This window comes from Diplodia seriata (genome assembly GCF_021436955.1).
Source record: "Diplodia seriata strain FDS-637 chromosome Unknown scaffold_7, whole genome shotgun sequence".
Taxonomy (NCBI): Eukaryota; Fungi; Ascomycota; class Dothideomycetes; order Botryosphaeriales; family Botryosphaeriaceae; genus Diplodia; species Diplodia seriata.
In genome coordinates this window covers 1,186,732-1,202,578 of record NW_027117314.1, presented here as the reverse complement: position 1 = coordinate 1,202,578, position 15,847 = coordinate 1,186,732, and the positions used below count along the sequence as shown (strand labels likewise).

General features: G+C 53.4%; 2 protein-coding genes across 2 annotated transcripts; both read right to left on the bottom strand.

Annotated features, from left to right (window-relative positions):
- Positions 1-1,163: 1,163 nt before the first annotated feature.
- SLS55_007133 (uncharacterized protein) lies at positions 1,164-4,633 on the bottom strand (the record flags this gene model as incomplete). The annotated part of the gene is made up of 2 exons (XM_066778557.1): positions 1,164-3,755; positions 4,625-4,633. 2 exons carry the CDS (start codon positions 4,631-4,633, stop codon positions 1,164-1,166), a joined length of 2,601 nt encoding a protein of 866 aa, XP_066630994.1.
- A 6,431-nt stretch (positions 4,634-11,064) lies between these two features.
- On the bottom strand, positions 11,065-15,213 carry SLS55_007132 (uncharacterized protein; the record flags this gene model as incomplete). Its single annotated transcript, XM_066778556.1, has 3 exons — positions 11,065-14,099; positions 14,234-14,527; positions 14,577-15,213. 3 exons carry the CDS (start codon positions 15,211-15,213, stop codon positions 11,065-11,067), a joined length of 3,966 nt encoding a protein of 1,321 aa, XP_066630993.1.
- Between the last annotated feature and the right edge of the window lie 634 nt (positions 15,214-15,847).

The window sequence follows — 15,847 nt, the reverse complement described above, 5'->3', positions numbered from 1 at the left end:
GTACTTTCGAGCGCAAGAGATTCCCTGAAGCAAAAAGGGACACTATCTACAAAGAGATCTTATGGGAAGACAAATACTTCGCAGAGTGTTCATTGGATCAGGACGAATCTGTTTATGACGATCATGGCAGCAATCACGACCCAATGCCAGAGCGTATTTCGGAAATGACTGAAAAATTATTGCTGCTAGTGGTCAGAGACGGTTTGTGTCTGAAGGGAGCAATGTCGAGAGCTGGCAAAAATATCGATGAACAGGCAGCCCGCTCTGCAGTGTCAGGGCTTGTTCTAATCCAAAGCTCTCAAGGTGATGACAACTATCTACGTGCAGGCATTTTCGAATCATTGCCAATCGAGCGCGGGGATAGGGCATGCGTAGAGCATTGGGAAACACGCACCATCACCATCATCTAAACAGCTCCACTGAACAGGTCGTTGGGCTTTTTTTCGTTCCGGATATTCAACATTTTTATCGACCGAGTGGCTAACTTGCAGACCAAGGGACTCCCCATCCGGCTTGACACCGTGTAAGCATGCGGACCTGAGCTTCCACAAGAATGGATCTCGATTCCCGGTGCACACTGGAGTCTTTACAAGTTCGACAAATGCACCACTTTGGCGTCCTAAAGGATGTAGGCGCCTCGACCTGGACCTCAACACAAAGATCCGGACCACTATTTCTTCGGCTATCATGACTATCACTAAATAGTCTCATCCGCGGCACTGCAGACCGCTGTCTATCGGCGACTCCCCTTGTCTACTATTCCACCCAATATTCTGGCTTATTGCTCTCAAGCACTGCTAAGGCACTGCTTCATCGGGCGGATGAGCTTGCTGCAGCTTTACCATCATAGTGTGTATTTACTGGATCAAGGGAGGCCATGCGCAGTCTGTTAGTCGTTATGTAACGTTTCGGAAGCAATCAACTCAAGGCGTTGTTTTATGAATTCAAGAAATGCTCATGATTGTCACAAAAACATCTACATCGTATGACGTAAATACAGGCATGGAATGAGCGCCACCCACAATTGCTGAGGACCCAATACGACCCTACCCCTCCGTTCACTAAAAGGGTTCTGCTCACTCCAGTACAAACACGTTCTTTCGTGGTATCTGCTCCACTTTTTCTATATAACAGTGCCCAGTCTTATATGCGAAAGATACTCATCATGAGACAATCCACTTGATCTGGCCATCCCTTCGCCAGTCATACCCCTCTGTGCCCTCAACGTCGTAAACTTCGACTGAGCCTAGAGTGCACTGATCATTGCGGAAGTATCTCTTGTAATCTTCTTCCAACGAGGCATTCATCTCTTCACTGTATGCCTCCCACGTATCATTCATGCTTGCCTTGAGAAGTCTTTCTCCATGTTCGATCGCATAACAATAAACGTGGACCTCCAGGTCCACCTCATACGGATGTGCTTGTGGCAGTGACAACGTTTTCGTATGTTTCGTACCTTTGCATGAACTCGCCAGGATCGCAGGGCCGCTTGTCGTAAAAGCATCTCTTTGGATGAGGTAGAGCATCCCGTCCCCGTTGGCCTTGTCCGCGAGCTTTGCCCATGGACCGTCGCTGCGAAACACAGGGTCATGAGAACCAAAGATCCTCGCCGCGACTGTATCGCTCCAATAACCCCGGCTCCCATCGACTTTAGGGACAGGTCCAGTTCGAGGAACGATGATGCGCCACGTCAATCTCTCTTTGAAGAAGATGGCACGCTTGACGGGCTCCCCAGGCGGAAGAGACAAGATCCGTCGCAAGCGATTAGTTGAGATCTCGAAGCCTCCAGTGGGTGACCAGGTACAGCCGCCTGCCCCACCGTGAGATATCATACTCCCGATATCAGAACCCATGCCGTCTTCCTCTTCACCGCTGACATTGTCAATGTCGATGAACGATGTCGGTGCCCAACGGAAACCGGGGTAAGGGAGCTTTGGGCCGGAAAAGAAAAGGAGGTTCTGCGGAAGCCTGATGTTCAGATTCCCGAGCAAGATAAAGAAGTGCCACATGCGTTCCCGCTCATCCGTGATGTGCACGAGATCAGAAACGTCGAGGCCCAGGATGTGCGAGAGGCAGATGGTCTCGTCAATGTTGCGGGATGTGGATCGATACGATGCGGCACCGAGGAGAGTATGCCAGGGTCGGTTATCAGCAGTGTCCGTCTCGGTGTTCACCACGGCTGAGTGTATCACCCTCCTCCGTGGGAGAACTTGATCCAGGACCAATTGAGTGTCCCATGCAACCTTCTCTTCTCCCGGGTCGGAAGCCTCGGGTATTCCTTCAATGCCATCCCGGAACGCGAAGAGGAGTTTCTTGCGTGCCAGCATCCCTTCTTCGAGAGTCCAAAGCCTGCGAGTCCATCCTGATAGCAGAATTCGTAACAGCTTCTCCTCCTTACTGCAGTGCATGGTGGTAAGCAGCAAATCTTCGTCCAGGACAAGCACGGCATCTGCGCGCTCATACACTTCGTTCATACGGCTCAGCACGACCCTTTTGCCCGGGCCGTTCCTGAACGGGACGCACAGTGTGTCGATCCAGATGTTGTCGATACCAAGCTGGCCAGCCAACCGCTTCAGCCTTTTCAGCTGGCACAGCGGTAAGGAGTTCCCATTCTGGTTGCCCAAGCCGTCGGACCACACATGCGAAATGGCGAGGTACTTCTCCGCAGGCACCAATGGCAGCGTGGTCTCTTCCACACCCATCCCACCCAACGAAGCCACGCTGACACACGGAAGCGGACAGTTCACAGTCTGCAGCATCCTCTCCAAAGCCGTCTCATCAACGCCCACAAATCCCGACTCCTCCTCCGCACAGTCCCCCGCATGTCTCGTCACATACCCGCCCTCCCCCACATCCCTCGCCCTACACTTCGTCCGCCCACACCTCCCATGATCCAACCCCAACCCTTGCCTCTCCAACGTCATCGCGAAATACACGCCCAAAGTGTCCAACCCCCTCAACACCAACGGCACCTCACTCGGACACCACCCCAACCCGCCTACCCTCTCCTCCAGTCCCACCGCCAACGACGGCCCGCCCATCCGCGACTCCGTCCCCGGCCCATCCAAATCAGCCACCAAATTGATCTCGATGACCTCCAGCAGCGCCAACACGGACACCTCGATGCCCGCATCCACCCTTCGCGGCACCCACGGCGTACCCGTCTCGGGCGCCGGCCACTTGTCGAAAGACGCGAAGTTGCGCACCGCGAAGGCCAGCGCGCCCTCGACGATGCGCGAGACGCGGCGGTAGTGCGTCTTGCGCTTCTGCTCGCGCGGCACGTGCGCGCCGCGGGCTTTCCATGCGCGGAGGAGGGCGGGGAGGGGCGCGAAGGTGATGAGATTACGTCCCCCTTCTCCTCCCACCACCATGCAGGCGGGATCGAACGGCACGTCGCGCAACGCCATCATTTCGACCAGCGGCCCGAAGAAGAGCCATGCTTGCAGGAAGGCGGCGACGTGCGGGGGGGTGTCGAGGACGGGGGCGGCGGAGGCGGAGGCGGAGGCGGAGGCGGAGGCGGAGGGGAGGCGCCCGCGCAGGCAGTGGCCGACGGATGCGGCGCCGTTCGCGGCGTCGGAGGCGGTGCGGGTCGGCTCGAGATGCCAGCCGGCGCGCGTCGGGTAGTCTTCGAAGCCAAGGCCGTCGTAGGCGTGTGGGTCGCAGGCGCAGGGCACGGGGAGGGCGAAGGTGCGGCGGGAGGGGTGGGGGAGGATGGCGTCCATGGCGGGTGATGGTTGTGGGGCTTGCAGGGCCGTCTGGGGTCAGGTCAGCGTGTGTAGGACTAGGGCTGGTCAGGGTGGATGGGGCGTAAGTAGTGGGTTTTGGTGTTTATCTTTTTCTCGTGGGAAGTGCGTCAGACTCGGACCCCGCCCCCACGCCAATATTTGCTATTTAGGCAGCAACGCTCACTCGCGCTGAGAGGGTGGCCCTTGTCGTGCGGGGCTGAAGTTGAGAGGTAGCAGAAACGAGCTAGAATTCACCTAAGTATTGGTGCACAGCGCAATGCATAGACCATTGCTTTCTTTGCGCTCCCTCACTCACAGATTGCGCACTGCCAGTTGTCAATCATCGTAAAGGCCGAAAATCAATTTTCGGTGGACTCGACCTCCAGCAACGAATGTCCATACTGACGCTTGGTCTGAATTTCCGAGTGGGCTTAGCTCAGTGCTGCGTTGAGATTTACGATGGCTGATAAAATGGTCAGATGCTGCACGGAGCCGACTGCCTTTGAAAGTGCAGTAAACTGAATATGTTCGCTACTGAGTTCGGGCTAGGACTTCTGCTCCAGAGGTTGTCAATGAAAGTAATCGATCCAAAAAAAACACGGCTCCAAGCTTACTCCCCCACTTAAAGTAGGGTTGTAAACATCCCATAACTCCTTCCGTACAGTAGAAAACAAATATAAGAACGGGTTTGGACATACGGTCCCCCATTTCTTATGGCCCTGAGTAACGAGCAAAAGAAGTGCCCATGCTTCGTAGTCCCAATCGATTGCACGAAACATTGCAATGAATTTCTGAACCGCTTCAATTGCATGATTCTTCGACTGCATGTCCACCCCCTCCCCGATCGCAATTTGGCACCACTCAAAACTACTCCAGTAGTCTTTCAATTTCCAATAGACCAGGGCCATGTTGATACAATCCAAGACGACACCTATCTTCAACGTGGAGTCATCGTTCAGTTCCACTATGCGCTTGAAGTTCTCGAGGACTTCTTCGTAGCGCTCTTGCTGCCATAGTACCGAGGATATTCGTCCAAGACCCACTTGCTCGTAGTGCTCGAGTTTTTTGGGACCTGCCATGATACCGCGGTGTAGAAGTTCATACTGATCTAGAGCTTCCTCGAAACGTGCATTCTTCCTAAGCCAGCGGGCTTTCAGATTGATGATACCGCTATCGAACCAGTTGACCTGATTAGGAAACGTGCTTTCTTCCAAAAGTGTGTCCAGTTCTTGTAGGATCCTAGAAGAAGTATGATCGATATCAATAGCTCTATTCAAAAGCCACAGAACGTTGTCGTCTCGATCGTACAGGTTGTAAGAGAATCTTGCAATCGTCGTGGCAAGTTCCACAGCCAAATCTACTTTGCCGTCGTCGAGGTAAAGTTTGCCAAGTTTAAGTGCGGCGGAGGCGTGTCCACTCGTTTTCTGGCATTCTGGGTGCTGATCCAAATATTCTTCTATCACTGTCATGATGTTCTGGACAGATTGCGCCTGGTCGAGTTTCGATATACGATGCTGTGCCATCCGGCAATTCCATTCTGTCGATCGTCCGTTGAGTTTCTTGTCCAGCTTCATCGCATGTTCAGTGCGGTTTCGATCCAGCTCAAGCTCAGCAAGTCGTGCCATGAACTCGACAGACATAGAAAACTCTTCGGAAGCGTATAACTGTGAATACCAATCACCAGAGCTAGCATTGTCGGGGGCGTACATCAAAGCTCTCCGTATTCGGCTCTCGACGTTGAGTGTCAGGATGTCGTCTTCGCCCAAGGCTCTTTTCCGTTGCTTATAGGCATACAGCCATGATCTCATGGCTTCTTCGCGTTGTTCTTGATCCCACATTATGTCACCGAGGCTGACTAATGCTCCCATTGTGGCAGGATGGTGTTTTCCCAAAACACACTTGCGTGCCTCAAGTGTCCTTTCGAACCAGAGTCTCGCAAGCTCGTGCTTTTGCTGCCGGAGCAAGACTATACCAAGGTCTCCAGCGACCGATAGAGCACGCGGGTGGTAACGTGGGAATCCGTGCCATGTCTCACTCAGAATCCAGCGATAAAGCCGCTCTGCTCTGTCGTAGTCCCAGGTGTCCCTGTAAATGAATCCCAACTGGTACAGTAGTTGTGGTGGCGTTTGAGCCCACTCAGGGTCTCCCATCCATTTTTTCCTCAAGAAAACAAAGAGAGTATCGACATGGCCGTAAACCCACAAAAAGTGACGCATTGGCCAATTTATCGAGAGTGGACATGGTGTTTCTTCTGGGCCCGGCGGTACCGCAGAACCATTGACCCAGTACACCCCACTAGAGAACAGAGATAGGTACGCTTCGGCATTTGGGTACGTCGCTTTGGAAAGCTGAGTGTCGGAGGACAATGATAGATATGCCTCGGCGCTTTCTTGGACAGAAAGGAGATGGCGCGACAAGCCGAGTTCGTCGTTCCCATCCGTTGAAGCGTAGTACGTCCGATAAATTAGTACAATTGCTTGTTTGGACAATTCTTGTCTATCCTTGAGCTCTAGCCTTTCACGCGCCCAGCGGTGGACGAGCGGATGCATCGAGAACTGCTCGGCGTATCCGTCGCTGCGGATCAACGAGTACGTGACTAATTTTTGGAATGCATCGGCCACCTCAGTTTCTAGCAAAGTGTTAAAGTTTGTTTCCTGGTGCTGGGCTGAGAGGAAAACATACCATCGTCAATCTTTAGCCCATGAGCAAATAGCTTGCTGTAAATCTCTGTTCTGTCCAAAAACCCACACAACAACAGAATTTGAGAGGCGAGAGGCATTTCGTCTTGTATGGCCAAGAAGGAGATCTCCCAGGTAGTGAAGACAGTGTCATTTCGGTAGTCCCAAATTGCCGTGGGTGGTTTGTGGGCTAGTACTTTACGTGCGTCTCTTTGGTACATGAAGAGATAACTTTGGATGGGGTTCTCCTCTCTGCGGGTGCTGATAAACCCACCAGCCTGCGATATGGCCAGGGGCAGATAGCCCAAGTTGATGACTATTCCTTCTGCGAATTCTTGCTCTAGAGAATCTTGAATAAGATCTTTCCAAGTTTTGATTTGGTCCACAAAATACCTTTCTTAAAATCCTCAACATTCAGCTGAGACGAACGTTGCAAAAGCTCCAGTGCATCTTCCATGGCCATGTCGTTGATGTGAAGGTCTCTTCCCAACGCAGTCGAATCTGAACGTCGGCTTGTAATGATAACTCTACCCCCCTCGGCCTGTGGAATGAATTTTCTAATGTCGAACGATTCCAGATCATCAACATTGTCGACTATGAGGAGCCAATCTTTGTTCTGGCTATCAGAAAGCCACTTGTGAAATGCCTGGCGCTCATCGTCGGGCTTCGTGGTACTGTTTAGCGCACGGTAGTAATAGCTCTCTTGGAGAGACATTGCTGTGTAGTGTTGTTTGATCAAGTGCACAGCTTCCGTAATACTCCGTTCAGTAGTTTTGAGGTTCGACCCATCTATCCAGAACACTGAACTGTAGCGTGCGGATTGCGAATGGGCGAACTCAATCGCAAGCTGGGTTTTACCAATACCTCCAGTTCCATGAAGGACCACAGTCTTTGTTCCGGGTTGATCCAAGTCAGGGTGCAAAACTGAGTTGAGATATGAAAGCTGAAGTTTTCGCCCGACAAATTTTTCGTTGCGCCTGTGAGGAATATTGTGTTGGATCACAAACTCAGACGGATGTTTGTGGGATGATGCTGGGGTATTAGATGAAAATCCACTTGACGTTGCTAATTTGCCAAAAGTTAGAGCCAACAGATTCTGCAGTAATTTCTTCGGAGAAGAACAAACCTTTCATCTGTTCCCAGTTATGCCAATTCTCGGCAATCTTATTTTTCGCCTTTGCAATCTTTTCAATCTTTGAAACTACTTTTTCAAAATTGTCATCCCGTAAAGACGTGTATTTGACCATGCTTCGATGGTCGGCTGCCATCGAAACTTCTTCGATATTGACTAGATTTGGCATGACTGCTGAGCTTTTTGGAACCACCTATCCGGGATGTAAGCTCATGCTCCAGCTTAAAATGACGTTTATATACTTACCAAAATTGAGCCAAGCGAAAGAATGGTCATTGGCATCGTTTCATAGAAGCAGACTGTTTGGAAATCCTGGGCGATCATTGCGTATTGACTCTGTTGCTGTTGCAGCCATTCCGAATTCTCTCGCAGGTGCTTGATCACATTGGGAGATGTATAGGTGAACAAAGAGCCTATACGCGCCACGATCGTTCCAATGCTCGCACCTTGCCCTCCTTGGTGTGGTGTTCCGAGGAAAAGGAGCCCGAGAGTGGACAATTGTATGGATTTGTGGTCCTCCAAGCGGCCAACTCGAGCAGAGTCGGAATGAATCAGGGCCTTCTCAACTACCATCAGCCAGAGCATGCCTGATAGCCAAGTCAAGACTTACACTTTTCACAATCAACCCTCCGAGGCTATGTGTGATAAAGATGATTGGCCGATCGCTGGTCTTCATTTTCCATTAGCAGCACTCAAGATTTGATTCTGGGTGACTTACATTGAGCCTCGCACGCATAGACACCAGATCAGTAACAAGTGATTTTGCATGATCATAGATGAACTTCTGAGCTAGCGGTGACGTGGCATGGGTCCTTGAATCATATCCGTAAGAGAACACTCGCGCGTCTGGGAATACGAGAGGGAGAAGATCCTGCGGCCAGAACACGCCGTTCGCTGCGGTCCATGTGTCCTTCCAATGACCGTCCAGCCCATGGACCATGACGACACTGAAGTGTTTATTAGAATCAGGCTGTCACAGGGCAGTGCAGATTTTGTTACTCAATGGAAGGCTCGCTTCCGGATGCGACAAGCTTGAGCCCATAGTCTGATGTCGATACTGATAGGCCTGTTGAGGGTGGCTCAGCCTTTCGCAAATTCTTTACCCATTAGCTGGACGTTCTGTGGAGTAATTGGCCTTGTGTGACTTACGAGAAAGGCAAGAGGGTACGTGATAATGTTTGCCAAACGCATGGCGAGATTTTGGAGTCAATTGTGTCTGGAAGCAATCGGTGCTACCTGAGATTGAGCTCTGTGAGAAGATGCAGCTTGAGTCGTGATATTGAGGAAGATGCTCCTTTATGTGCGGGGTCGAATTCGAGCCTTGCTTTTCTACCCGAAGTGGCGCAAATGCTGCATGTAAGCACGCGAAGCTCAGTTGTTGTGGGCGTGTTCTTACCTTGGTAGCTGCAGCATACCCAGTGGGCTAAATTCTCAAGTCCGGAGCTTTACGAGAGTATATATCGCGTTCTATACAGTGAATAATATGGTCAAAGTCCGTGCGGGGCGCCGAATGATGGTCTCAAGCACCCACTGTCCAATTAAAGCTATTGGGAAGGCTACCCGCGTTTTGTGCGACTTTAGAAAGAATCGAGGTTCTCATAATGACTGGTTACAAAAAAATTGGTAAAGGTCTCGGGTCAAACACAAGAGACAGCCGCCCAGCTCGTACCCAGGCCCCCTAGGCAACAATGCACACTCGCCCCCAAGAAGGGGGCTATCATAGTCGTACAAGGCTGAGTGATGGAACGGATCTCTTTGTGCTGCCATGCGATGTAACAGTGTTTCCCGACGAACAGATGCTAAATGTCCATTTCTTAGCCTTGTACTCAAGTTTCTCGCACGTGCGATAGAAGTTTGGGCAACAATAGTCGACGGCGCGTAGACGGTGCCAGGGTTCAGCCAGCCACAGGCTTTAATGTATGCGCATATAGCCCATTCTAGAATGTTGCATATATTAAAGCCTAGCCAAAGCCGAGTCAGCAGTATCGATGACTTTAGATCGATTGCGAACCGTCAGAGGCATGTCTGTTTCTTGGTTTCCAGTTGAAGCAAGCCGAATAAAAGAGCTAACGAAAGTGAAAATATATTGTTGGCTATCTGCCGTCAGAGCCCCGTTTCTTTGTTTTTTTCTGTGTGCTTGAAAGTGGGGTGATGGTGTTTGCTTATGAAGCAATTGGTTGGTGGATAAGCCGCATGCATTTGTTGCGCCCGATGGGAATCAGTCATCATGATTTGATAGGCATGCCTTTTGTGGCTGTCCACGCATATGGGCGCCTTATCCAGAGTGTAGCACGTGCTGTCATGAGATCGCGGATCGCTTTCATATGTAATTATCTTTTAGTAATTTTAGCTAAAGGTGCAAGACTTGAAGCATTACGCTGTGTCCTTCATTCCACATGCAAGCCAGCCCACACATAACTCCCGTTTCAACCGAAACATCGTAGCTAAACATAAAGACCGAACACACTTAAAACCGCGTAACGATTTTAGTGCCTGTGAGATGATATCAGGTGCTGTCAGCGAGTGACGCCTGATGTCAGCCTCGGTTTCGCAGCTTCTGCAGCCAAACATGTGCCTTTTTCTTTGTTTTTCCGAACCACTCCTCCTATTTATAGCTGTCTTACCTCTGTACGACAACAAGAATTAGCTTTTTCATGAAGAACATCTTCATGCAAGTCCCGTTCAAAGCCTGACCAATCCTTCTATCGCCATCCTTCCTCGCTATGAATTCGGCTGACCACACGTACAGCAATCTGGATGTCAGGGTACAAAGATATATTAGCCTGCCATGCCTGAATAAACTCTAATTGGGTTTATTCCAGTACCTCTTTTAGCCCCCGGAGGGCCTGCATACGCATGGTGCAGTGGGTAAGGGTATACTCCTTACACTGGAAGTGGATATAGCCGTTCAGGGCGGGACACTCCCAGAGCCGCTTCCGTCAAGGGAGAAAGAACAGAAAGTTCCAAGGAACTCAACGTCGATGATTATTCCAGAACATCCCCCACTGCCGGCATAACCGCGTTTACGTACGGGTGGGACAGCGAGAAACGAGCAAAACGACCGGAGGGGATTCATGTGCTCTTCACTAGACCAGGCAGCCAGGGCGTTTCCCTCAAAGCGTATAGTGAGAGCCATTGGGCAGACTTGGAACTCAATTATGAACCATTCAGGGATGTTGCAGGCTTTTCGAACATTGCAGCCAATCAAGCCGGCAAGGTCTATGGAGTTGAAGACAACAAAGGAGATCCGCAGCTTGTTGAGTGGGAGTTTGACGTTGGAAGCAAGACTTACACGCGAAAAGGCACATTGAACATAGAATCGTAGTCTTAAACAGTCCTGTTCCACCTGTATGCGTGGAAAACGGCTGTCGAGAAAGGCAAACAACCGCAGCGGCGCCGTCCGTCGCAGAACTCGAAGCCAAACGAGGAAAAACACTCGATTCAAACACACACCAGCCAAGCTGTTAACACGGTTCAATGCGCGAAACAACCACAAACCGTGCCACCACCATCCCACCAACTCAATCAATCACTCCCACGCCGCCCTCCCGCGATCGACCCCAAACCACCTCCTCCGTCCCGATCCGCCAGCGCCTGCACCGCCCCGCTCCCCCCAAAACCCCATACTAAACCCCTCCTCCTCACCTTCCCCATCTTCCTTCCTCCTCCCACCACCACCACCAACACCACCGTCCCGCCTCACCATCCCCGCATCCGCAACCAAACTCGCCCCCGCCGCCACACTGCACGGACACTTCGGCAGCACCTCACGACCCCCCCTCCCCGCCGCGAACGACGCAACCAGACACGCCGCGACCGCCCCCAGCAACCCCTCCAATATGCGCGTCGACAGCGCGCTCTGCTTCAGACGCAAGCGGTGCGGGTCCGTCAGTGTGGCGTTGACGAGCTGCTGTTGCTGCTGCTGTTGGGCGTCGGTAGACGTATCATCGTCCACCGGGACGCGGAACTCGAGGTTCACGACCTGCGCGAAGGCGAGGCGGAAGATGTGCTCGAGGGACTGTGTGAGGAGGGGGAAGGCGGATGGGCCGAAGAGGGCGGTGGGGGGGAGGGTGGTGGAGGAAAAGGAAGAGGCGGTGGCGAGGATGGCTTGGAAGACGGGGTCGAAGTCGGCGAGGGGGGCGGTGGTGTCGTCATCGTTGGAGGAGGAGGAGGAGGAGGAGGAGGAGGAGGGGGAGGAGGAGGAAGAGGCATCGCTGCTGCTGCCCGTGTACCCCGCGCCGGGCAGGATGGCTGCGAGGTCGAAGTTGTTCCAGTCCCAGCCGTGCGTCTGATACGGGGTCGCCGTGTCCTCCAGCGCGACGGCAGCCTCGATGGTGTATGAAGGTAGGCGGAGAGTGAGGTTTACATGGACTTGTTCGATCGACGGCGCGCACGCGAAGCCCTGCGCGCTGCTGTTGCTGGTCGTGGACGGCCCGTAGACGCCGCGGATGACGCCGCACGAGCCGAGCACCGACTGCGTCCAGCCGAAGGCGCGTGAGTAGTTGCCTGACACCTTGGAATACAGGTCGAGGCAGTCGCTGTTGGCGGCCGAGAGCAACGGCGTCGCGGCTTGCGTGTAGTCGAAGTCGTCGGCGTTGTACACGGAGACTTGGCCCGGCGGGAGGTAGGTGCAGTTGAGGGAGGCGCGGGGTACCGCGGGGACGGTGAGCGAGACGGTGGAGCCGTTGAAGGAGGGGTACTGGGACGCGTTGATGGGCGACCCGGTGTTTTGGTCGGTGGATAGGTGCAGCTGGGGGACGGCTAGCTCGCCGTGGGTCCAGGCGGGGTAGGAGAGGTTGCTTTGCAGGAGGAGGCCGATGATGAAGGAGCTTTGCATGGTGGTTGTGGCGTAGGTGAGGTTGAACGCGTCGTCGAACTTCGCCGTGACGGCTTGCGAGTACGCCGACGTCTCGGGCGAGAAGAGGCCAGATGCTACGATGGTCAGAAGGGGGGTGAGAAGCATGGCGAGACTTGCTGCCAACAGCGCGTACTGCTTGGAGGGGATGGCCTTGACAACGGTCTGGACGGTGAGTTGAGACAGAGGGTCACTGAAGAGTGCCTTGATCGGAACAGGGTCTTTGCGGCGAAGCTCCTGGAATGGGGCGAGGATCTTGGACACATCTCCAATCATGCCGACAAGAAGCTGGGCGATGAACATGGTCAAGGCTGGTACGTACACCCATGTGTAGCGGACGTAGCTCTCCGTCTCCACGTTTGCGAGGCCATCGTGCTTGACCGAGGCCTGGTAGGTAGACTCCAACGCCGCCACCAGCAGAAGCAGGTACAATGTAACTCCGGTTTTGGTGATTCGTGACATGGCCAACGGTTTCCACCAGCGGATCTTGTCTTCCGCCGACTCCTCGTCACACACTCGGCCAGGTGATATCGAGTCTTCAGGAACCATGACAACTCGGAACTCATACTTGCCGTCGGACTCTTGCAAGGAGCTTAAAGCACGATAATTGGAGAGACGTTCGCGCAGGGTGGATAGCCCAGCGCTTCCGCATCGGGATAGAGACTCGCGTAAAGACGGGCTTCCGGTCATTATTGCGGCCAATCCGCCAATTGATCCAGGGTCGCGGTTGGTGTTGTTGCGCGGTGCTATAAAGTAGAGCGCGGCAGCGACGACAATCAGCAAGGCAAGAATGGCCTCCATCATGTAAAAGGACAAGCCTCGGATCCGCAGCCGCTGCTGATCTGCCGCCACCTCGCCAGATACTTCCTTGTCCGAGGATACCATCAGATAGTCCTTCGCCATCTGTGCAGAAACTGTGCTGTAGAATCTTTCGGTCTCTTTCTGTAGTAGTCCAATGTCCAGCAGGTCTGTGATGTTGTTCGGGTTCAGGAAGGCCGTGACGCAATACATGAAGTCGTCCAGCATTGAGCGAGTAGAGCCGTCGGAGCCGATATCCTGAATCTCGTTCGCAGGCCCGCTTGCCGCGTTGCTTGCATTGCTGACGGATTGCAGGATGTTTTCCACGAGATCCCATTGCGATATGGGAAGTTGACCCGCTTCTCTGGCAGTCGATGCGTTCTGAGGTCCAGCGGAAACCAGCGATCCCGAATCATCCATGACAATGCTTTGAGCGTCGATAGCGTAGCTCGGCTGACACACGAGAATCGGGGCGGGCTCCATGGAGAGCTGCGGGCTTGACGTTTCTGGAAGCTCACCGGTGTAATTCCTCCCAATGCCGTATCGTATCATGGCCATCACAAGGCGGTGGTCCGAAGGGGAGTCGGTACAGTTGGCCGCAACGGCAGCTCCATACACGCCTGCCTGCGATGCACCGGAGATTATTCCCATCTCCAGATTTTCGATCCGGCACGACGAAGTGGTGAAGTTGACCTTGGGCATGGCGCTTTTGCAGTCTCCGTAGAAACTCGAACCAGCGAAGCAGTCGTCATTCCATTTGGGGTTGTCGACTACCTCGCAGTTTAGTCCAGCGTGGAAGACGTCAACCGTGGAGGCGATGCTGAGATTTTGGCCGCCTGGAATCCCATGCTTGAGGCTCAACTCCGGAAAGGCGAGCTTCTCGGAAGTGCCTGATGGGTATGAGAGGTTGCCTGAAACCAAGCATCTGTCAGTTGAAGATATCCACGTCCAGCAGAGGAGGAACTACCGTTGTTCAATGCTATTGCCGATAACACAGGCGCCGCACCGACGGCAAAGTTGTTTGATGGCTCGGAAGAAAAATCACGCCCATACAGCAGGGCGACACCGGTGTGGTTCAGTGTCTCGCTCTGCAGCTGGAACAGGCCAGTAGAAGTGACCGTCAACAGCTGAAGAAGCAAGGTTCCGACGATGGCAATCGAGACGGGCCAGTGCGCGTTCTTGAGAGATTTATACAGGGACACAGGCCGTGCCGGCTCAATGTAGTCAATCAGCAAGGTGTCGGCTGCAGGCGACGGGCCTTTTCTGAGAATCGCCCACGGCATCATTTGCTTGGTGCGATGCTCGACCTGGCCCCAGAAGGCAGCCACAATCGTAAGCACTGTTCAATTAGCAAAGCATACACGATTCAACAACAATGGTGGACATACCGGCGGTAGGACCGTACGTCCAGAGATAATGCCTGCTTGTTGTCGAGTTCGCCAAACCCTGATGCTTCTGATCAACAACACCGAGAACAACAAGCGCCACCAACAGCGCGACGTAGATAAGCAAGAAGCCGACAACTGTCACCTTCCGCAAGTAGAGCGGTGTCCAAGGCCCTGGTGGTATGTCTGGCTTTCCCACAATCTCATCATCGTCGACCTGCGGCTCCTTCCCCGCGCCCGCATTCTCGACCAAAGTCTCCGCAGACTGCTGTCCTCCAGCCTCCTCCAGCGATCTTCGGCCATCCCAAAACCCCTCCGCAGGGGCCGTATGGTCGCTCGAGGATCTCGAAACGGGGAGGTAGTCATCCTGTCCTGGCTGACCGATCTCCTGCTCGCGACTCCCTCGACTGGAGGCGGGGCTGACTCCAAAGTTCCCGAAGTAGCCGTCAGGAAGCAAGCCGATTTCAGGCAGATAATCGGAGTCGCCGCTCGATGCTGACAACGACGACCTTCGTGAGGATGCGTCGTGGGCGCTGTTGCCTGCAGCGACGGGGGCGGCGGCGGGGGCGGGGCGCACTTGGCCTCCCTGGGCGGGAAGAGCCTCATACGCCGTTCCGGGTCGATCGTCCATCGCAGCCATGGAATGATGGTGCGGGCTGGCTAAGGGATGAATCGCGGGCGCCAGGGAGGGAGAGGTGGGGGATTATTTCACCTCGGTGTTCGTCCAGCCCCCACGACGATCGCCGCACAGCCCGTTTCTAAAATTTGGCTTTGCTGCCTTGACGATGCTGTGCAATGTACGTCTTAATCGTCATTGGGGCGATAGGCAATATTGCCGACAAGGCTGAAACACAACGGTTCATCGCTCCGGGTGTGGTCGTTCGGGCTGGAGGCACGGCAGAATTGCGTCCATGTCATATGGTGTTTGTATAGGCATTTAAACTCGATATCCGGATACAAAATCGACTTCTGGATGCGTGCAAATGCGTCTGGATCGTGAATTCAACTGCCCATGTAGGAAGGGGATACGTGGGGGCGGAATCTGAGCAGCAGCCAATCGGTACGTTAGAGGTCACGACATATGCACGAGACCGCACTTATCCGAGCGTCGCAGCAGGGATCATGATGGGTGCAGATGCCTTCTCGATTTGTGGGGTTGGACGACCGTACTTCCGAGTAGGTGAAGCGGAGGAGAAGCCATGATGATATATAACTGCAATATCTACGTACAAAAGGATGAGGAGGGCCAAGTAGCACTTGTTTTTGGGCCCTCG